At 36.7% G+C, this 23894-nt stretch overlaps 1 protein-coding gene across 12 annotated transcripts in view; it reads right to left on the reverse strand.

The window, feature by feature from the left end:
* ZMYM2 (zinc finger MYM-type containing 2) overlaps nt 1–23894 on the reverse strand; it is an 81946-nt gene that overhangs the window by 19793 nt on the left and 38259 nt on the right. For 11 of the 12 annotated variants that reach the window (XM_027884695.1, XM_027884687.1, XM_027884660.1 and 8 more), the window contains 5 exons: nt 20765–20915; nt 19918–20033; nt 15258–15374; nt 14553–14703; nt 3697–3869 (listed from right to left, as the gene is read on the reverse strand). In XM_027884695.1, the coding sequence (XP_027740496.1) occupies nt 3697–3869; nt 14553–14703; nt 15258–15374; nt 19918–20033; nt 20765–20915 (708 nt within the window). The remainder of the gene's footprint in view (nt 1–3696; nt 3870–14552; nt 14704–15257; nt 15375–19917; nt 20034–20764; nt 20916–23894) is intronic. The other variant, XM_027884717.1, reaches the window with a different exon arrangement.

Consider the following 23894-nt stretch of genomic DNA (forward strand, 5'->3'; position numbering starts at 1 on the left):
CTTCCACATAGAAATTACTACTCCCTAGGAAGCCAGAGATTCCTTTACAGTGATGCCTCAACTTCTCATCCCTACATCTGCTCCACCATAATTCTACCATTTCCATAGTCATGCTTACATTCAGTATTATACACCCATCCATGCACTGAAGTTTCCTGCTTCCTTCTTGCTCACCCACTGCCCTGACCATGACACTTAATGAAAGTAAATTAATGGTTATCATGACATTCTATGATTTTCTATTTTTTCCTTCCTTCCCCTTTCCATATGTCTTCATTTGGGATACTGTCACTATAAATGACTCTTCAAAATACCTGCCTTCAAGTTTGCTCTGTGTCTCCAAAAAGCCCATCTCTACTTCCTGTGCTTCAACTGCATGTGAAATCCTTTGAAACTCGTAAGTACTTTTTGGTATATTTCTTTTCCCGTTTCTTCAACATGTTCAAATGGGCATGGTGATTAGTATAAATCACTATATTAGTATAAATCACTAATGTTTGCCCCAAATTTGGGTTAAAGTACAAGCCTTTTGTATGTGGGGCTTTTATTTACACTTTTAATCCTCCATCACCTGTTCCTAAATATTCTCCAATGGTATTAACTTGGCCTAATCTTAGCTGTCTACTATAACTTCAACTGCAATAAATACGAAGCAAAAGATGTTTCCAGGCAGTGAACAATTATCAGAGAGAGGAGATCAACTGTTCTGAAAGAGTACTTACTGGAAATCAAGATGCCATCTACAGAACAGCTGAATTCAGACAAGAGAAATTCCACAAGGCTGTCTTGCTGCCTTTACCATTTTGATTAACGCAGGCTCCAGTTTCAAACGTTAACACTGCTGACAATCATTGCTATCTGAGCTCACCAGCCACTACAATTTTTCTATGCCTCGGACTGTAGCTCCCCACCTCCTACTTACTCTTTGCTGCAGACACCTGACCTCCACTGAATACAGTCACCACTGTGCATGCTGAGTCTGATCAATTCTCCACTGCAGCCTTAAATGACCTGTGTGCACTTCAGCTGTAGTACTTTCAGCAATGTTTCTCAATGTATGTTTAAAGAAACAGATTTCTGTGCTGTTCTGAGAGCTGTATACTCTTTTTCAAGGTACTTTCAATGCTCTAGGATAACATCGAATGACGGAAACGGTCATCAAACATCAGGCTACTAAAGACATTTATACTGAAACTGCCCTGGCATTTTTCAGATTAATATCTAAACCACTGCATGCAAGTTTAAAGGAGGATGTCTAATACCTTGGGGAGCTAACCTCAAGATACCAACAATTTTACCTCTTCGTCTTGGAGGTGCATGGACACCACAGAGCAGAAATTTCCTCAGAAATTGGCACCAACTGGTAACTGTATCTGCTGCCCAACAGATACTTAGGCTGAACTATTCTTTTGTATTTCAATGCCTCATATTAGTTTGAAAGGACAATTCTAGATAAGTCTGATGAACTTCTAACACTTCCAGATAAGAGTCATTGTGCTTCTACCATGGCTAACTTCTGGCTTTTTGAGAAGAGAATTTTGGCATTCAGGGAAGTTCTCCCACAATCCGTGATTATTTCTAAAGGTTACAATGTTTTCCAGATAATACTACATGAGAAAGATGTGTTCATAAAAAAAAGTAGACAAAGAAGATGGAGACAAACACTTGTTTAATGAACACAATGATGGTGTTAAAACATTACTAGGTTATTACTACTTATTTCTCTTCATGTACACAATCATTGAAACTCCAAAATAACACTAAACATTGCAAAAATGAGACAAAGCTCATACATATGTAACTATTCTTTTAAGAAGCTAACAGACAAAACAGCTAATGAAGTACAAATTTTGGGAGTGGTCCTTATCTGTTCTGTCTTCCTACATTTTGATCATCATCTATTTATAGCTAGGTAAGAATATGAGCTAATGATGCAGTACCAAATCTAATATATCTGGAGTGACTTTTATAAAAGTGGTGGAAGTTACGAGAAAGGAGGTAGAAAAAAAAAAGACAATTTTAGCAAAAGACACAATTTTCTAACATGTATTATATGTCTTCCCCATATAATAAATCCCAACCTTTTATAACCAAAACCCAACTACGTAAAGGCTTTAAGAAGCACTTGAAAAAAATGACCATAAACAATTCTTCATCATGAAACACTAGTTCCACTAGCAAGTGTAAGGTTCAAAAAGTAAAAATATCTAACACCTCAAAATCATCAAAAATATCAAAAGTCACTAGTTACCAGAAAATCTGTTTAAACTGCCTTTTCACAACACCATATCCAACCTTCCCTTAACGCTATACCATCAGCATTTCTTAAGTAGACTTAATGAGCCAATTATCTTTATCCCACGAATCAAGGCAACCCAAAGCCCAAGTTTTCAAGTGGTTCTCAAAGCTGAATCACAGTACCAGCTTCCATAGAAGCTTATGTACACAAAACTAGTTTGGTATGCACACTCCCAGACTATATTCTTTGCTGAATCACCAAAAGATTCTAAAGCACACCAAAGATTTATTAAGGTCTCCATCAGAAGGCACTTCTTACGCAGGAATAAATTTCACCCCATACCCCAAGTTTTAAGGCATATAGATTAAATCTTATTGTATGAAGTTAACATTTTAGTTAAGAACTTTGCAGCCAAGCTTTCTTCCCCTCTTTTCACAGGAGACAAAAGAAACACATGGTCTTCAGTAGTTTTCTTTTAGGAATGTACCCTACATATATTTTTCAAGATAAAGAATTTACAACGTTTGGCTATAACATTTCTGGAATCAGCCATTCCAAAATATCAGCTACATCTTCGTATTCAGTTCTTTTATGGTAGGTAGATCATCTTGAATTACAGGACTTGTATCTAGCCCTCTAATATTTCAAGCTTTTATTGCCTTCCAGGTTGTGTGCAGAGTTTTGGTACGATGATGAATTTTGTACTGTCTTTTTGCAATTGCATCCACAAGTGTAGTTCTTGTTTTTATATTATCAATGTAGCTTTCCAGGATGTTCACACCAGAGATCAAATATTTTATCGACGGTACTAATGGCAGGTTTTCATCTCTTTCTTTCAAAAAATGTAAACAAAACCTCTTAATGTGAACTCTTTGCTGGTTGTGCTTCACAAGGTAGTTAAACTTCCAGAGATTTAGAAATAGATGCCATCTGTTTGATTTAAACTTTTATTAGAAATCCATTTGGTCTTGCTTTTCCCTTTGAATAAGCCTCTGCAGTTCAAACTGTGGGAGAGGGAAAAGGCAAAAAGAGGAGGCAAAAATAGGAACAAGAAAAACTCCGCTAACCTATTTAATTGTCAGTCAACTCAAGGTATCCATTTGCTACTAACAGTGTTTTCAACATTCTGAATACACAATTAAAGAAGTTTTGACAAGAAAAATGTGGTATCAATTGAGAAAAAATTGGAGTTGTAAAGTAACAAATATACATAGTAATTTCTTGGTTTTCTGTAACTCAAGACTTCCTTGCCAAATGAATTAATAAAATCAGATGACAGAAATGCTGCTCCTATATCTAAAAAACTCAAATGATGAAATTAATACATTTGCTTATTGCATAGCAAATGGTTTGTTGAAGTAATCCATATTTGCTGCACAGTCCTTGAGATATCCTCACATGTGCATTTTGGGGTTTTTTAACTGTGGAGCTCTCGTCAAAAATTCTGAGTTACTTGCCTTGTAGTACCAGTCCTGAAATTTTTTACAGCACTCTTCACTGCAGAAATCTCTCACTACACCATCAAGTTCCTTAGTTGCTCCCTTTTTGCACAGCTGTGAGCAGTAATTACAAGAAACACATCTCAGTCCTAACCGTCTTGCAAAGTCTTGTTTATATAGCAGCTTGCAGCCTGGAAACAGATTTTAAACATTAGGAACAAAGTAATTTTTACAGAGAGATATCACAGTTAAGAGTTAAATATCAAAAAGTAAATTAATACAACAACAGCTAACAATTGGGGCTTCAGACAAAATCAGGTTGCATAATTAAACTATATTTCAAGACATTTTTACCTGAATACCTTAACTCTATGGTTTCCTGTAATGTCTGCAACTTTTTCAAAACCCTATGCTGAATCTTTGCTTATCAAACCCCTGAATAAGCAGTCAGGAAAAAAATACATAATTTTCTTTTAATATAGACCCATACAAAAGCATTGACTTGCAATTATATTGCTCAGTTGCACGTGCTCAGAATACGAGATATCCAGACTATACTATCTACTAAAGAAATACCTATCTTCATGGATCAACCTAATTTTGTTACTATTTTTATTTATAATAATACCACAAACCACTTAAGACAACTCATTAATTTTTAAGAACACTAATATGTACAAGATGACCTAAGAACTGAGGAGTTTCTTTAAAAAATATGACTATAAAGTAAGTAATGACCAGCACTGAGAAAAATTATGCAGTAATAGGAGATTACACATGAAAATTGTGAAGAATTTGTATGCAATTAATATTTTTTATTTTCATATTGGGTTGGGGGTTGTTGGTTGTATTGGTTGATTGGTGTTTTGTGTTTGTTTCTTTTTTCATTTGTTATGCAGTCATAATTTCAAGGTTGCCATAATGACAGCTATATTCTTCCATAATCTGATCCTCCCTCAAGCAAATTAGAAAAGAAATTCTAACATATTAAATGTGTTAAAAGATGAATACCGTACCTATTCCTTAGGCTATTTTGAAAATATAATGTATTTAAACTACCTCAAATCTAGTATCTATTCATCTGATACCTAAATCATATACTATATACCCCTGTAATTGTCCTAATTTTACGGAAGAGAACAGAATGAGAAGACGAAGTAACTCTCTGTATCAAACACTGGAGGGATGAGAGAACATTTACATAGATCTAAGGTACTGCACCTGTTTTTATCATCTCCCAAATATCACAGGACCACCAATGACCAGAACTCAAGTCTTCCAAGTGTCCACTTTGCAAGGGCAGATATATATATAGTCTAACAGATGCAGACTTCTGTACTTCCAGTGTGTTAAAAAACTCAATATGCAACATATGTGCTGCACTTCCTCTGCCATACAGAATACAAAATTCAGTAATTTCAATTAAGTGACTTGTGCTGTTGTCTATTAGGGTTGAATTCATATGTGTGAAACTGTGATAGTGTTTTTAAATCACTACAAGCACAAGAATATAAGTGGAAACTGCAACAGACAGCATCTTCCAAAAGGTTATCGAGAAACTTTAACTTGCAATGCAACAAGCTTTGCTAACAAAATAATTTGCTAGCAGTTTCAAAACAAGACAATTATAGGATATTGCACAAATAAGACATGGTAGCTAATAATAGTTTTAACCTTTTTTTTTTTAAAGTACTGTATCTGGTTTTTAAAAGAAAATTACTAACATAGAAAACAGGCAGTGCAGATGGAGAGTGACAAATTAAGCAACCATCCTTACAGTACAACTAATTTCAATTTTAAATATACTGCTTTGAAGGAAATAACAATCCTAAAGACACCAGCGTGTGCAAGCTATTAGTTAAAATACCCATTAAAAGCATGCAAAATTTCATGCCAGTATCTTTTCCTGCTGCTGCATCTCTCTGTTACTGCATGGTACATCACTTTTTCCACCGCTTTACAATTCTAGAGCTAGTTTAGCACCAAAATGTATCCTCCTCTTCAGCTGTGTCTTAGAAAAGCCACCCAGTGTTGCATCAACGTTTCAAGGCTAGAGATTGGCAGTACTCCTCTACTACCAATCAGGCAACTTATGTCCACCTGACTAAATAGTTTACAAAAAGGATTGACAAAGTTGACATTTCTTTTGGCTGCTAAACTACAGGAAGTAAAATTGAAGATGCTGCTGATGTTATATTGAAAAAAAGTTATCAGGTAAGAACTTTTCCATTCTACAGTCAAACATCTCCCACCTCTCTGTGACTCATGGAAAAAAATCAGCAGTGAACATTAAGTAAGGGGAAACAAAAGGTCTAACATTCCAGACCTTAAGACTAAATGCCTGAAAAACATGGAGTTTTTCTATAGATCACTGATTGTAGCGGTTCTTGCTGAAGGAGGCCTCTACAGATGACAGAAAATCCATCTTTATAAAATTTGACAGTAGATTGTTACAACTGTGAAGACTGTTAAAACAGAAGTACAAACGTTTTCTTTTGCAACATCATAAGCAAAATTCTTCAGATTTGTCTGAAACTTTTTCACATCTTTGTAATAGGTAACTTAATCTACCTGGCCAGGGAATATGTTGTTTAGCTTCAAGATCTTGTCGTGGTTTTGACACGAATAGTAAGACTTTCTTGGTATGGAAAAAGGTATTTGACCTTGAAAAAAAAGGTTCTGAGCTCCAACAACTTGGTCTTCATGGTGCACAATGGAAATCCTGAATCAACACAGCAGTAGCATCCATGATGGCTTTGTAGATGTGACTATGAAGTGGGCTTCGATTTACAGTATGATTCAGATAAGTAATACAAAAAGCACTGGTTATCTGATCTTTCCAGCATCAACACTAAAGTCCTGAGGATTTGGACAGCCTAACTCCCCTGGGGACTTGGGATTCATGAGTACAAGCACTGCCTAAAACAAACAGCTGACTGAAATGGTTAATGGCTTAAATATTGTAAGATCACCAGAAGACTTCTGTCCACTGTAGCCAACTGAAAAGAAACAGCTGCTCATCCAGCCATGCCCAGCCCCCTAATTTTGACTGTGAAAGGACCCTTAGATAAGATAAGGGGGTACTACTGTCCAGCTCTCCCAGGTGCAGAAGGGCCTGCATACCTGAAGAGACAAACTGGATTTCCAGATAAGGGAAGAGGCTGATAAGAGGCAAATCCTGGGAGGTGGAATAATCCTTCTTATCATGCCAGTGTCCTCCCTTACATGAGGACTCTGCCGCGAAAATCCCTCCAGGGAGCATCGAAGACATTTCACACCTAGCCTGGGCTATTCATCTTAGCTGACAGACCACAATGGACCATGACTGATGCTGACATAATAGGCAGCTGTAACTTCTTAGAAGGTGCCAGAGACTCAGGACATGTCCCCTGACACTGGCCATTGTAAAACTCTCCACCTGCCCCAGGGGAAGTACTAGGTGTTCCCACCTGAGCTTGCAGAGTATAATAACTCATGAAATCTTTGAGTTTAGGGGGCTTTCCCCCACCCCCAAAGGATCAAGACCATCACGTCAACCAATAGACATCGAAGCTGCAACTAGCGAGCTTCATCACTGGATCCAGCGGGTGGTGACTATATTTATCTTTTCACTTTTATCCTTTCTTTCACTTCCTTTCCTTATACATTTCCTTAGGTGTTATTTGTATGCTTTAACATTGCTGTATTATTACAGACGGTAACAACCAAAATGACTACATAGCCGTTTTCCTTTGAAACAAAATTTTTCTAAAAGAAACCCTACATATGTATATTTACAAACACTGATGATTCAGTATTGTCCCACTCTAATCCACCCCAAAGGATTTATTAACAAGAAGCTGAGTTACCCTTCCCTTCTGGGGTGGGTATTAACACAACCCCAACATTTTGTACAAATGTTAGGAGTAAAATCCCAAGTTCCTCAGGATTTCAGCTACAACATCAGACACACAAGTTACAGTGTGACCAGATAGAAACCTTTAAGTGCTTTAAAGTGACTGAGAAAACAGCTCTTATTTTCAAAGAAAAGTGTAAGCACAGGTTATCTGGCTCAAGCTACACCAGTTATGGTCTTTATCAAAGTTCTAACAGACCACTCTGCAAGTCACCCATCTTAGATCACTAAGGAGCATTTTCAAAGTATCTCCAACTCAAAATCTGAAGCAGCAAAAAAGAAGTAGCTGAGTATGTCCTAAATTAACATAATATATCCTTAATTACATTATTAGAATTCTGGCTTCCAAGCAAAGCCCAGCACAAAACCCATCTCTTCCAACAGTCCGGAATTTTGGTTCCCCACGTAAATGGTTGAGAGAAGATAGGAATCTGAACACATGCAATAGAAGATTATTGAAAAGACAACACCCAACCAGCTCATCCAAACCTTTACCTCAGGGAAGTTTCAGGTTAAGAGGGTTTCCTTTCTCTTGGCAGATCCACGAGCTGCCAGGTCCAGCTGTGCAGAGTTGCCAGCACTGCAGAGTTGTCCATGGTAGGAAATGTGCTTCACTGACTGCAGACTCAGTGTAAGCAAGCTACTAAGCACCTGATCTTACTTTGCTTAGCAGCATCTACCTGAATTAGAGGAAGTTCAGTACATTTCCACATCAAGTAGCTGTGAAAAAGGAATGCTGAACTAGAAATATTCCTGAATCCTCAACACCAGTTTCTTTTTATCACAGAGAATAATATCTCTTATAGAAAGTAACTGTTCCATCCTAAAAGCAATTGGTTTTTTACCTCTGAAAGGCTGTACTTACTAGGTTATCTTTGTCCTTCAAGAAACATACAATACCTACTGTTCTCTCATCTTGTAATAATTTCCACTGTCATCCATTAACAACTTCATCTAGAGAAGAACAACAACAGGCCTGTAGCATCACAAGCTAGGCCTTAAAGATTTCTGGAGCTACGTTCTGCCCACAATTTTCTGCTGTATCTCCCTCTGAATTGATTTGCATGCAACAGCTACCTCTTCCATACCCACATTCCTATCATCTGCTCTCTCTGGATTCATAAGAAACATCATTATCCTTAGGAAAACCAATGCAATGCATCCAAATTTTGGGTCCTGCTTAGATTACTATTAAAGTAGACCCCATCCTCTTTATGTAACAGAGAAGCTGTGTACCACTTCCTTCCTTGTCTGCAGCTTAAGAACCTTTTATCCTTATTCAATTCAACTTTTATACACCCTCAGTTTATCCTAATATTTTCTGATAATTAGATATTATCTCCTTCTGTTCTCCTCTCTCCTACTCCCACCTAATTACTCGTGTTTTGGTTGTTCTTAAATCTTTCCACATTGATTCTTCTTTCAGATTAATAAGAAGCATCTTTATAAGCTTTCTTTTTGTGCTTATAGTCTCAGCACCTTAAACTGCATCACCCCTTACCTGCAACAGCCAATGCTATCTTCACTTATAAAACTATCGCAAACCTCTTTAAAAGACACAACAGTGGAATTAAAACCAAAGCATGATAACAAGGACCACTGACGTCGAACAGTGCACAGGAGTTCATTTGATACTCTTCACTATGCTAGAAATTAGGTCTCCATGAATAAGGAAAAAAAAAATCTCAAAATTCAGCACAACATGTACTCAAAATTTAAATGACGTGTCTTGAACAGTATCAGTGTTCTCCCTCTACAGACAGAAGGAAGATAAACATAATCTCTTCCACAGCATATTTTTCAACTACAAGAACACTACCAGAAATACCAAAATCCAGGTTAACAAGTTAAAAATTTCAAGTAATTTCAGAAGACATGCATCCAGCAAGCACTCTTTGGAAACTACATCTACCCAACAAGCCTATTCCACAAGTAGAATACCACAAGAACCAACTTTCCAGCTCTTGCAAGTGTGTTTGCCTAGAAGGCATGGAACTATGTTTTCCTTTGGCATAGCCAAAAGCCTTCACTTGGTGCTTTTGTTGCAAGGGAACCTGTTAAACATTTCACAAGGAACTTGTCAGATCTGAATATGCTGTCTCATTTCCCTTACTTATTTTTATCAGCAGAAAAGAATATTTGAGCTTTTACAGTATTAAAATTTGTTTCAAACAGCCATCTGCAGCTCAAAGATTTAATACCAGACTATGAAATCAGATGATGTGGCCTGAACAACTGCACTGTGCTATCAGAGTTCCCTAATGAAAACTGTCATGGCTCCAGGCGGTGTCAGGGATGTCCCATTGTACCTTCTGTCCATAGCGGTTAAAGGAGGTCATATTCTCTCAGAATAGCTCAGGCACCTCAAAATCCCTCCACATTTGACTTCCCCTTCTCTACTAACCTGACTTGTTGGGAAGGAATATATTCCCATAGTAACACTTTATAGCATTTAAGATGTGTTTTGCTTTTCATTTGTACCCTTTTGCCATGATATTCCAAATCAGCACCAAATAACCTTCAAAGAAAGCCATCAGGAAGCCGATATTTTAGGATAGAATTTATCTCAAGAGGGATATGGCCAAATCAAGTATTCATGAGCAAAGCCAAACTCTGTAACATGGTAGGCTAGAACTGAAAAAGCACCATAGCAAGAACAAGTTATTTTAACATGGTAGGCCTCTGTCAAAAGCTGTAGAAAGGTGAGGTAATACCTCTGTGAAGTACAAACCCAAGAGCTAGTAAAAGAAGATTTCATTATGCAAAACACTTAACTGTGACATGAAATTTTACACACACTAAATATCTTTCCCCCCTATAATCACCTCCTGTACTACTTACCAATGCTCGATAGCTATTGCGAAGTAATATGCAATTAGCAAGTTGCAATTATATCATAAAATTTTGCATAAAAAAGGATGTTTTTCTACAGTCTTCAAGAATTTCTGTATGTTAGCCCAAATTCTGTCCATTTTATTTTTAAGAGCCATATCAGTGCCTCTAAAATAGATAGCTGATAATGTAAACTATTACAAAGCTGTGTTTAAACAGTTTCTGTAGCCCTCACTTTAAAAATAAAGAGACCAAACATCAGGAACAAAGTGATTCAAGCAGGCTTGATGGCAACTCCCTTCATCTAGGGGAACACAGTAGCTCGGCACAGCTTCCTTGGTCCACTGATCAGAGAAACCCAGCAATTCTAACTAAGTCTAAGCACACTTCATATCGCACATCAATTTTTATATCAGTTTTTTTCTGTTTCTAATAACAACAAGAATTGCTATAAATTTCAGGTAGTATCTTAATCAGTTGTGAAAAACTATTCTGTAAGCACCTGTATAAGATTTAACACACTCGCATTTAGGCTAATCTCAATTATCTGTAATGTTTTCATGTAAATCTAAAAATTCATCAACTAATCATTTAGTAGTATACTTTACTGAACAAATGGTCAGAAAAATCCCACTCTAAAATCTACAATGCTTTAAAAGAAGATTAAAGACATTCTAGACATTCTCAGTTCTATACTCATCTAATTTTCTAAATTTCTTTTTCTACTTGCCAGCTTGACAGTATTTCAAAAGAGGTTCTCTCTACTCAGATGAAACATCAGAATTGTCTACACCGAGTTTAATTTGCAGAATCCATAATTCCCAGAGAGTGATTAGCATGCTATCAAGATGACAGTACGGTTGCTGGTTTCATAGCTGTCTTTTATCTGTATTATCCATTTGAAAGTAATTCCTAAGCATCAGATAACTGAGTTACTCCATAGCTTATTGACCTTCTCCTTCCAAGAAACAGACTACTGGATATGAATCAGTATTATTAAAATTGGCATTATAAAATTATTAAGCCTGTTTATTTAAATCATAACACTTAGTTCTACTAAAAAGATTACTGAATGCAAAATAAGTCTACAGTAAAATAGAAATTATGGTGATACTCACCATAAAATAGTTTTATTGCTGGATTGCCAAAGGTTTTTTGGCCTAGACTCTCAGAAGGGATATATATTAACAAAAACAAACAAACAAAAAACCTCAAGAAAACCCACTCCCAAAAACCCCAAGCGCCAATAACTCAAAAGTGTCCTCAGGATTAAAAACTTTCACAGCCTATCCTCAGTTGTCACTCACGCCACTATACACACATAAAAATCCACAAGCAACTTTGATCTTCTTTAGTATATATAATATGCATTGTATTTAATTTAGATACTGGTATTTTGGAATGCACCACTCTAGTGGCAAAACACCAGGACAGTTTAATTTCCAAAGCCTCAGAACCAGGGGAACAGATTAAACTCTTTCCACTAGTCCGTTCATTCTCCACGAAGCATCCAGCTTTCAAACAAAACCATGGGAGAATTAATAATCATCTTTAGCACATAATCTAGGTCAGTTCTAATTACACCTTACTGTAATGGAAGTTTCAGCTACTCCCTGCACATATTTTAAATATCTCAAAAGAAACACATAAAGGAACAGAGTTGGGATGAAAGTGCACAGAAATACTGATCCCAGAGACTTTAATGTGGTTGCCGGGCTTTGTATATAAATGTGTAAGTATATGCAGGTGTAAAAAAACCCTCAGATATGAAGAATATGAGCAGAGCAATGATGACATCTTCAGTACTCCAGCTAGGCAGTTCTTAACAGTCAAGGGATATTTGTCGTTGATCTTATATATGCTTTCCCATCACTTTGCTTGAAGATGAACAAATAACTACACTAGCAGAAATTTTAACACCTCTTTACTTCCGCTGATTTTATCAGGACCCTTTTATAAACATATACCCGAAATTTCCCATTATTTTCCCTCGAGAGTTCAATTTCGTCCCAAAAATGCCAGTAACTTCTGTGACTGAGTACTTTCAGCTATTCCTTCTCAAATTGTGATGACACATTGTCTTCTGGTGAAGAATAATTGCACGCTCAAAAAAATAATCTATGTTGGTGAGGTTTCTTGAACACTTTGCAATATCAAAACCAGGATGGCCTCCATATCCAACAAGTATTTTGTATTTCTTCTAGTTTTTCTATTTGACAAACAGTTGGACATGTACCTGGGAAAAGGCTCTGACACTGAAGACAAACAGGTGCCTGGAAAAGGGTGAAGCAGCATCTATCAACTCTGATGATGGCACTTCTATTTGTTGACCTCCACTCCATCCACCAAAAGTCCTGGTGCTCTCCTTCCCACACCAGATCTAAACACTGTTAACTCTTAGACTGCAATGTTTCTGCAGCCATTGATGACAATCATTGGTTTTCCTTTAAAATACATGACCTAGGTTCTTCCTATGGAATTTCTGTCCAGGTCACCAGATTATTTGCATCAGGGACATATCAGCTCTTTGTCATATTCATCACCTCAGCTACAGCTTGCACATATGTGCTATATTTATTCAAGTTATAATCTACTTAACGGTGCTTTTGACTACTCTCTCTCTGTTACTCAGTGGTTCAGATCATCACAGTAAGTTGATAAAATTTGGTTTTATGGTAACATTTCACATATTCACCCTCACAGAAAACAGTATTTCCTCCTAAGCTGGCAGTCTAACACAAAACTCAAGACTTGCAGTAAGACATCTGGCAATAAGACTCTCCCCACTTAGTAACTATATTCATGCAGCAGAGTCTGTTTTTATTTCTTTCCTTCCTCAAATCTTCCAATAGGAAACACAAGTCCTCACTTATTTCAAGCCTCCTCATACAGAAGCAGTAATATGGTATAGCTGGCATTATGAATCTTACTGGGTTTGTTGTGACAGTCACCAGGCTTTAAAATGAGGGAGTTGTTAATATTCACAGTAATATAAGCATATACTGTAATCTCCAGAAAGGTAGTTTGCTCTTGTTCAAATATATTCTGTGGAATTGTTTAATTCATAGAATCAATTTCTGGCTAGATGTTGCTGAGCACTGCAATGATGCAGTGTGAAGCTGGGCCTTCATTTGTCCTTTTTTTACTCTACAGCTATCACTTTGCAGTCCAGAACACAGCAAAAAAAACTAAGTTGCCACACTCCATTCTTTAGAAACAAAAGATTGCAGAGTCCAGAATAATAAGGGAATGGCATGAAAGGAAGGCTGCCTCCAATCCTGCACTCCACCCTTCTCTAGCTTAACAGGATCCTCCTACAAATTTAATCTGCTTGAAAGCAGAGATCTTCAGCAGGGTTTATCAACTGACAGTGAAAGTCTTATTATTATAACTAAAGAAAAACAATATTTGCTATATTCTTAAGAGATAGGTCATCCAAACCCACAGTAAATTTCTAAGGACTTCTAAGATCATGATTAAATACCAGTTTCAAAGGAGAGCTCACCAGAAGTGGAAAGGATAGGTCCTTGTTAAGACTCCATTTTGCTGTTTCTATTAAAACCATGCTTTACTGAAACTTTAAAGAATCCTATGACCATATAGTTCTGTTTTAGTTTGTATTCTTTTTGAAAATTTGAGTAATTAGTCAAAAAATTATAGCGACAGTAATCAACACACATCAACAGGCATCATTCAAGTTATTGCTTAAGTAACCATTCTAAGCCAACACAGAACGTCCACTGTTGTGTTGAATTTTGAAAATACTAATCAAAGAGAAAGTTTGGTATTCATCAGTGCAGTTACTGTTGGTATATGCTCTGCTAAATAAATTTTAAAAAATTTATTTTTTTGTGCACATATATACATGCATGTGCCTTACATATGTGTGTGTTTATACACACACTCAGGAATTACTCGCTCTTCCTTAACCTGGAGCAAGTGGTGAAAAGCTCTAAAGGCAGCTCAGATAAATTAACAAGTACTTTCATTTCATTTATAATAATGATGAAGAAACTTCTGGTTTAGCCTCAAATATACTATAATGAGTTGTTACCTTAAATTTTAACATTAAATATTATCAAAGTAAGTCAACCACAGTAGAACTACAATGACCAATACCTTAGGAAGAAAACAAATACATACATACCTTCACTACAAAAGGGTCTTTTGATACCAGAGAAATTCACCGTCTCATGCAGCGTTTTCTCTTCTTGACAGTATTCACAGTATGTAACTATGCAGTGCAGTTTCTTATAATCATCAGAACATGCTCTGCTGCAGAACTGATACACTTTGTTCTAAATGCAAAGTTGCAAAGCATCATGAATAGGGTTAAGGGATAAAATCTTAAGGTCTGGATAGCGCATTTTAAATAACAGCTGCCATTAAAACACAACTTCCAAAGCAAACACAAGTGCGAACAAACGACTTCTAAAACTGCTAAAAATTAACAAATTCCAATTAAGCTAATAGTGAGTGCTACAAATACTCTTTATTTCACATGAAAATACCGAGTGGAAAATACGTCAATCAATCTTAGCACACCCTCTTCAGATACTTCTCTCAGTTCATAGGGAAGTGCAAAAACTGAAGATGAAAGCAGATTTCAGACTTACAGCTGACCTGAGAAATTACATTTTTCTTTAAACTCCACAGATACTATATATGAACAAAGACTTCTGCTTTTATCCATACTGAAGTTAAATTATATTCTATAGAACTAGATAGATTTTAACTGAACTTTTTAAGCTTCAATACCTTATAAAATAGTTATCTAGAAAAATTGCACTGGAGTTCAAAGTTTAAACTTTTTAACACTTCATCATTGTAATAACACCAAAAAAACCCTTACCTCCCATTCCAGTACTTCTGGCTTTGAACAAAAAGAACTTTTGCAATAATTACATTTCAACTGAATATCACTGGGAGAGACAAACTGACCATTTGTTGAAGACTGCACACTGAGAGTCTGAAAAACATAAATATATATACACACATCACTAAAAAAGAAAGTTACTTCTAAAATTAAGCTTATAGCGTTTGAGAATTTGGGAGTTTATTTATAAACTCAGGAGCATTATGGCAAAAGCACAGCAGGTTAGTCTTTCACCTTAATTCCTTTTCCCTTGTCGTCTTAGGTTTTCTGATTTTGAATCTTTACCCTTTCTTCCACCATAATTACTTTAACTTATGTTTCTTTTACCTTACCTTTATAATATCTATTATTTAAGGGTAAATAAATTTTCATAAAAATAAAAAAAACTTTCCCAAAACTGAACACCTGAACACCTGTTAACCACAAAACACATCTTTTTCAGATAAATACACTTCACAGTTTGCATTATTTTGGTCACAGAAGTTCAGATAAAGATCCAAACCCAAATCTTTTCAAATCCAAACGTCACCAAGGCAGATTATCAACACCTTACTTAAGCATACCACTTGAAAATACAAATACTAAAGTAAAAGGCTTTCAATGAGAAACCATACATCTACTCAGATTAAGAGAAAATCAGTCAACATTCCCAGCTAGCCTCCATCACCATGGCAGGAAGATGCAATTATTCAATTTTTATACAGTTATTCAAACAATCCAGGCTTTTAAGATTGAGAAAAATACTACAGATTGCATGTACAGGTATGAGAATTTAATTCTGTAACTGACCAATTTCCTTAATGCATTTCTGAGGCAATCAGTAGATAAGAGAACTCAATTACACAGTACCAGTATCTTCCAGGTAGGTCTTACGTGCATATAGAACAGTCTTTTTGCACATTCTCTGATCAAGAAAGAACTACTGGTGTATTACACATGCCATGTTCGAGACAAAAAATCTGAATCAGTAGCAATCACAGACAGCTGAAGAATCCAGAGGAAACATTTCTTACATCTGTCTTCTCAAGAAACTTTCCCACACCGTTTGCTACAAGACAAATATATTTAAAGGCAAGTTCTCTTCAGACAGATTTGTTACTGCCTCTCCGCCCTGTAACAGTGAAAATTCAAAACATTTCTGCTACAGGATACTTTTCTTCAGCCTCTCATGTTAGTAAGGGTTTACCTACGCTAAAAAATAAAGAAAAAACTGCAATGAGACTTATTACTGATATAAACCCTGACAAAGATGGCACTGCTGTGTGCTATCTAGCAGTACTAACAGCATCATTTCATGTAGATGCATTAATTCTGTGTCAGGAGTTTGCAGACATGAAGTACTCATGCACATTTCCCAATCACAGACAGGACCTGAGAACCAAATGCCATACAGAAGAAAAGATGACACCTTTATCCCAGTGGCCCACCAGCCCTTAACAACTTTAACAGAGATGCACACACAGAGTATTGCCATACTTTTCCCACTGTATCCAGCAAATGTCCCTCTGGTTGAGTGAGGTTTGCTACACTTTGGCTGTTCTAAATAAAATGCTGAACACTTGCACTAACATGGGAGCCACAAAGGTCTAATTTGTGCCCTTCTGCATTTGCAGGTTTCTTCACAGAGCAAACACCATGCTCAACACAGGCTGCCATATGGGTCATGTAAGCACCATGGAAGTCCTAGGAGCTCTGGTTGAAAACTAAAAGAAACCAAGAAGCAAGTATACCCACCACCTCAGGAATGAAGCAATGTAAAGAACTAGCAGATGTGGCAACTTGTACAGAAAGACTGAAGACAGAGGGAGGAATGAAGACGAAATCCTGCTTGCAATTAAGGACTGCTTCTGTATAGTATTTTAATGAGTCACAATGACATGCATACAGTATTTTCATCATCATGCTTTGCCTCTAACTTACAAGATATTTACAGTATCTTTAGAGTTTACTTGGGAGCATTATTACACACAGAGAATAACACAGCAAAAAAGATCATAAATTCATTAAAAGCTTTCTCAGGTCACCCTGAACAGCAAGGTTTTATCTATGTTCTGCTTTAACAAAGGTATCTTGGAAGTAATTTAGATACATTTACTCTTTTGAGAGCCCATCCTGAACAACAAGAGCATGGGAAGTGCCAAGCAAAGCAAAAAATCATTGTAAAGCCCTTTTCACCTTCAATGCAACCAACTCAAACTGCTCTAAGTTGCCAAATTACTAATGAACAGTAAGCAAGCACAGCCCAGGACTCTTCTGAGAAGACCACCATAGCAGCACAGCTTCTGGCCTGCCTCTGCCACCACAGCATACATGGTAGAATGGTTATCCTCGCTCACAGCAACACAAAATCAAATTGTGGAAACATTTCTATACCTAAGTGTACACGTGGAAGAGTCAGTAAGCTGCCAGACTCTGGTTAGTTTTTTTTCTAGTTGAGAAAAAAAAAAAAAAAGGTCTTTGAAAGAATCAAGTTATTCTTAAAGTGAATGAGAGAAGCAAACATATGAGGAATCTTCTACATGCTGCTATCCACCAGGACTGCTCCACATGCAAAATCAAGGGCATGAAATTAAACAGAGAAGGAACCAAATGCTCCCCTTACGCTCGTGCACACACAGACTTTTCAGTCTGAGCATGGAAGCCTCAATTATTGTTATTATGATCAAGCTAAGACAAGTATTTTTGTGTGTGTGCACATGCATGTCCAAGAAAGAGAGATGTAATGAATAGAAAGAAGAACACTCCAGACAACCATCACAATGCTGAAGGAGAACTATTAGCTAGAAAGAAAAGGTTATTAGTAAGATAAAATTATAATCAACCCTAAAGTACTGTAAACAAATTGTGAATTTTAGTATTCCAACCCATTTGTAAACTAAAAGGACTGAAATTTTTGCAGAAGGGAAGAAACACAGCCCTGCAATAGCAACTATTCTATTCCAAGAAGGATAACCCTTGAAGAAAAAATGTAAAAACAAGTACAATAAGAAAAAGAGATTAATATGATCACAGCTAATTTAAACCAGAGTTATCTCCATTAGTAAACAGTGACAAATATGGAACCCTATAGCAAATTGGACATTTTTTCAACTCAGGTTTAATGCCTTACATGTTTCTTAGGTATAAAAGAAGCCTCAAGGGAATACCTTCAGTCCAATGCCTGCATTGTGGTATACCATCCTTTCAACCTAAACACTACATGAACAGAACAGAGAAGCTGTTCTCATACATTTGACTCTTACCTAATGGTGAATACATTTTATTATTCCACACAAATATACAAAAGCTATCAGAAGTTAAAACCTGACAGCACTGTCTGAGCAAACTAACTGTAAGCAAGTGAACACCTACTCGTTCTTCGTCTTTACTGAGAACTCACAGACTGTATGGCTGCTCTAATTCAGCTAATACACCACTGAAGAGAGAGATCTCCATGCAGCACTGAAACTGCAACAGAAGCGTCAGCAAGGTCTTAGTAAGACTGGAAACCCACAATCAGCATTAACTGATGTGGCAGTGATATTCAATAATGTTGTTTAATGCTGACTTATGTGCAAATCCAAGAAGATCTAGGCTGTATTAGGCATTCACTTGCTTTGGCACTCATTCGCCTCAAGAGCTCTTGAGGCCACAATTAATTGTAAGATCATGTACAATAAAATAGATGCTAAATGAGTTTGCAAGAAATAATACAGATCTGTCATGACATACTAAAAACCTGCAGCTATTCTGTTTATCAGTTCCACTGACAGGCATCTACCAAATTGGTTAGGATGGAAACACAGAACATGGATACACGATGGATATCCTAGATAGGATATATTAAGGAAGCAATTCAAAGATTGATTTGCTGTCCAGTTGACAGAAAACAGAAAAGTTCAGTGGCAAATGGGAAAATCCTGTGTGGGTGTAACTGTTCAACAACACATGAGGAGGCAATTATCAATTATACGATGCACATCAGGGAAAACTGTTTTCACATAGAGAAATCAAAACGTTTTCTTTACAAATATTCTTTGATCACCTAGAGATGAATCAGTGCAACACATTTCCGATATGCTTTAAACTTAAGTCATATTGAAAATATGACATTTTCAATAAGCATTGCAGCCTCTTCCAATGTGCCTATCACTGGCCTTGCAGTTTTTGGACATAACCTGAACAGCTAGTTTCGTCAACAAAATGGCCTAGGCTCTAACCTTTCATTTCAGAGACAGTCACGTTACCCCATGACAAACTTTACTAGTACTATATTCAATATGAGAATTCTGTTACCACATTTAGTATATAAGAGACTAAATTTGTTGATCTTCAATGCAAACCAGGAAGGCTCATCTCCGTCAAGAGGCTGAGGTGGTAAAAATAAGATAAGCAGTTATGCTTTGTGTTTTCTTATGATATCAAGGAGAAATTGGTTGTTATTATCTGATTTTATATGTTTAAGACAGCAGCCAGTGTTACCATTATGGAACAGTAGTTTAAATCAAAGAAATTGTTATGAGCCAGAAGTATCTGCTATGTTAATAATAACTCATAAGCATGTATATACAAGCAACTTAGTTTATTATGCAAATACTTAACACAAACACAGGCACACAAATATTTAGGGAGGTAAAGGTTTAACACAACAGCTAACCTGAAATTTAGCTACACAACTGGAACTGCAAAAGTTGCACAGTTTTCCATCAGGCATTGTGGCTTGATATTGAGGTAAAGAGTTTCGTTTACAAAAGTGGCAAATAATGTCCATACCTAAAAGAAAAACGTAGTTTACAAACAAAATAAACACAAAACTGTAGTGAAAAAAAAAAGTATTACAGGTCAGCCCTTTCCACTATTTCAATGTGAAAAGCTACAATTTGTCTGTCTTCCAGTCAGCTTCTAGAAGTCACACAAAACTAAAGACCAGCATTAAATATGAAACTGCACCTTCTTCCATAAAATTCACTAGAGCATTTTCAACTTCAGGTTGAGATCTATGACTGTTTTGTATATTGAAGAATATGTGTTTTGAGTTATCTACCAGTTCCTTTCACCTGGATTAAAAACTTTACCTAGACAATATCCATATGCATTATAACTACTTCCCTCCTTCTCCATCTCTTGGTTGAGGAATAAAAAAACCAGGTGGGGTTGGATCACATACAAGAGCATATGAATTCATATGCACAAAAACTAAACTATTATTCTGTGACAGCACATTATGTACCAGTATTTTTTCACAGGAAGCCTTAAGAAGACAGTTGAAAATTGTTTCCAAAACCAAGAAAAAAGGCTGGTGGCGAAAATGACCCCTCATGGGTCCATTTGCCGTTGTTCAAGATAAGATGGTCTTTTCCCCTTTTGTTTTTAAAGAAGTTAAAAAACCCTATGAAGTCACATCTTCATAGACTAAATGTAGAAGGAAACCATCCACCCCCAGTCTTCAAACTTAAAAAGTCTACTCTTAGCAGTGATGAAAATCCACCATCCTTTTCACTTACTTTGTGATTTTGCATATTTTGATTTGTGTGTGTTCATGCATACAGCTGAGCAGTATGGCTCCGTATATCCATTAGGTCCTATGCACTGAGTCATGTCAAAAAACCTGCACTGAGCTCTGCAGCCAGTACAAGATGTTAATTTGCCACATTTCTAAAACATAAAACAAAGTAAAACAATGCATTAGTTAAAACTACGCTTAGCTTTTGACTTTAAATGAAGGTCTTAAAAAAAGAAAAACACAGAAGACGACAACTTATTTCTGTAACCTGCTCCTCCATCAAACCCTTCCTATATCAACTACCTCTCATAATCATCCTCTCAATAGCATTATGGTTGGGTGTCCTAGGGAAAAGCCAGCTAAAACTATTCTGTGTAACAACAAAACACGCAGATACCCCCCCCCTTCAAAAACCCCAAACCAATCAAAAACAAAGCAACCCATCCCAAATCCCACCATCTGCAAACTGTAAGCTGTGGTAAGAGCATACAGCAAGTTGTGCTGAGTTGGAGAGTTTGAAAGAACTCTGTTCCTCTCTCCTTGTTGATAGGGCAATGGTTGTAAGGAAAGAAACAAGAATCTGGCATGGCAAATACAATTAACAGAATGGGTAAGGTTAGAAGTGACCTTTGGTCCAACCTCCCTGCTCAAGCAGGGTGGTCCTAAGGTACCTTGCACAGGATTGCATCACGATGGTTCACGAATATTTCCAGTGAGGGAGACTCCACAACCTCTCTGGGCAATCTGTTTGTTGTGCAGTCACTCGCACAGTAAAGAGGTTATGAAGAATAAATAATGGTCCTAAACTTTGGAAAGAAATTACTTCTACTCTCCAGTCCTCTGGGCAGGAGGAACACACTACAGAGTTTCTATGTTCCTTATTGAAGCCAATGAGGAACTGTGATCTGGTAACAGAGTCAATTTTAACATCAGTGGTAAGTTCATCATATTTTCCACAGAATGGAACAAATGTTCTATAAAAAGCACAGTAAAGCTGCACCAAGCAGAAATACTAATGACGCAGTCAACATACAAAATCATTAGTTCTGATGTGCTGTATGTATTACATGTCTGTGTTAGGCAAGTATCTCAAGCACCATAAATCAAGTTTCAGAAAAAAATATCTAGACACCTTCCCTGCTCATAGAAATAGAATCAAGTTTTTGACAGTGATCACAGAAAATTTCTCATTTCAACAATGATGAGCCTCCTATCAGACAGGCTCTTCCCTTACTGAGTATTAGAAAAGACCCTATCATCACTTAGGCACTTCAGATTTCTTGCCTTCTGTTGAGAAATTTTGGCACTACCTCCTCCTCCTTCCCTATTCCCAAGGACTGAAGGGGGAAGGAAAGGCAAAGCATATTTCACAGGTGCTTCACTTTGATCAGAACAAGAGAAGCTTCAGAGGATATCTTCGCTCTTCCTATCTTCAACCACCTATGTTTGAGAGCTAGCTAAATCCAGTCTTACAGACTGCCAGTTCTATAACATGTCATCTTCCCTATAATAAGAGTATGCAGACAAAAACATACAAATACACATGTCTGTACCACAAACTGGATCTAGCACCTTGCAGAGACCAGCAAAATTTCCACATGCTGCTTCGGTGAAACCTTTACGTTGGGTTGCCTCCAAAAAAGGGTATCTGTCAAGATATCGAGCTGCTGCTTAGAGCAGGGTATAAAATACAACTCCATGATCCTTCCTTCCTATCTTATTTTTTTCTGTTTGCCTTTAAACATGTCACCCAGCACCTAATTATCTTCCTAATCAGCCACAATATTGACGAACTTCATGCTAAGTACCAAGACCAAAATGAAGCAATTATAGTGTTCTATGAGTCAGAGATATTCTGACAATATACATTCATCTCCTCTTGCAGGCTAATAGACAAAGAAGGCATCAAGAAAACTCCACACAGTATTACCAGTGACAATACAGGAGGCTACATTTACAAAGGACTTGACTTCTTGGAATATGCCTAATGGACAATCAGCACACACACAAAAAAAATCTGCTTGCACAAACATCCTTGGTATCTCTAGAACAACCCTGAATGTAAATCTAGAAGCACTGAAGGAAATATACTGGCAAATGACCTAACAGAGAGCATTCAGCAATATAATAAGAAAATAATGCACAGACAAATTAAACTGTCACAAGTTCCATGTCTGAAAGAAAAATCAAACAGAGGTCATGGTGACTTCAAGAAACAGCAAGATAAAAGTACAAGTTTTAGTAAATGAATTTATACTAAGCAGATCAGAGCATAATCGGAAAAAAAATCATTGTGTCAACAGACTACACATTTTGATTAAAATTCCTTGAAAGCTGAAATACCTTTGGCTAACCAGCACCTCAAATAATCATGCACACAAAGAACAGTGCAACAGCACTTCAAAATTTCCAACATCCTCAAAATACTGGAGTTGTTTACTGATTTCACCCTAGCCTTTTCAGACTTAAAGCAACAAGAAAAATCTTTATTTATATCTAGTAATAATCTAGCAAATGCAGATCTAATTTATCAAGACTAATAAGAATATGAATTTCCAGAAAACATGGTAAGGCTGCAGAAGATTCAGTGGGTAGAAACAAAACCACAATAGCAAGCCTCTCATTATAATCTTGTCATAGCAACTAAGAGTGTTCAAGCATTCCTGCATTATAGAAGTTTAAACATGCTGTTACACAAGTGAAGAAGACAGGACACTGGTGAAAAAAAAGAAAATTTGAAAGCCCAAACCCTCTTGAAATTTATTGCTCCTAAAATGTCATAATCATCATCTCCTTCAAGCCGAACATTTTTCTTGCATTTTTTATTACTCTTTTCCACACTCCCCACACTTGCAAGTTTGAATATCAAACCCATTCAAAAGACAAGGAGTACACCACTATTATTAAAAAAGATTAAAGCATACCTGAGAGTATTCAATCAGTATTATACAGGTATCTCAAACATTTATGCTTTTTAACAGTCTAACTCAAAGACTTCCTCCTTTGACAACATCAATAGAGAACCTCACGCTGTCCTGTTCCATGTTTTTGAACAGCCCTATCACAAACCAAAACTTTTGTCCTGTTCCTATGAAATTTCCAGATGAGACTCTCTTCTCAAGGTTCTGAGG

The sequence above is a fragment of the Empidonax traillii genome, unplaced genomic scaffold (genome assembly GCF_003031625.1).
Source record: "Empidonax traillii isolate 1590-97213 ecotype Southwest subspecies unplaced genomic scaffold, ASM303162v1 scaffold9:size3134949, whole genome shotgun sequence".
Taxonomy (NCBI): domain Eukaryota; kingdom Metazoa; phylum Chordata; class Aves; order Passeriformes; family Tyrannidae; genus Empidonax; species Empidonax traillii.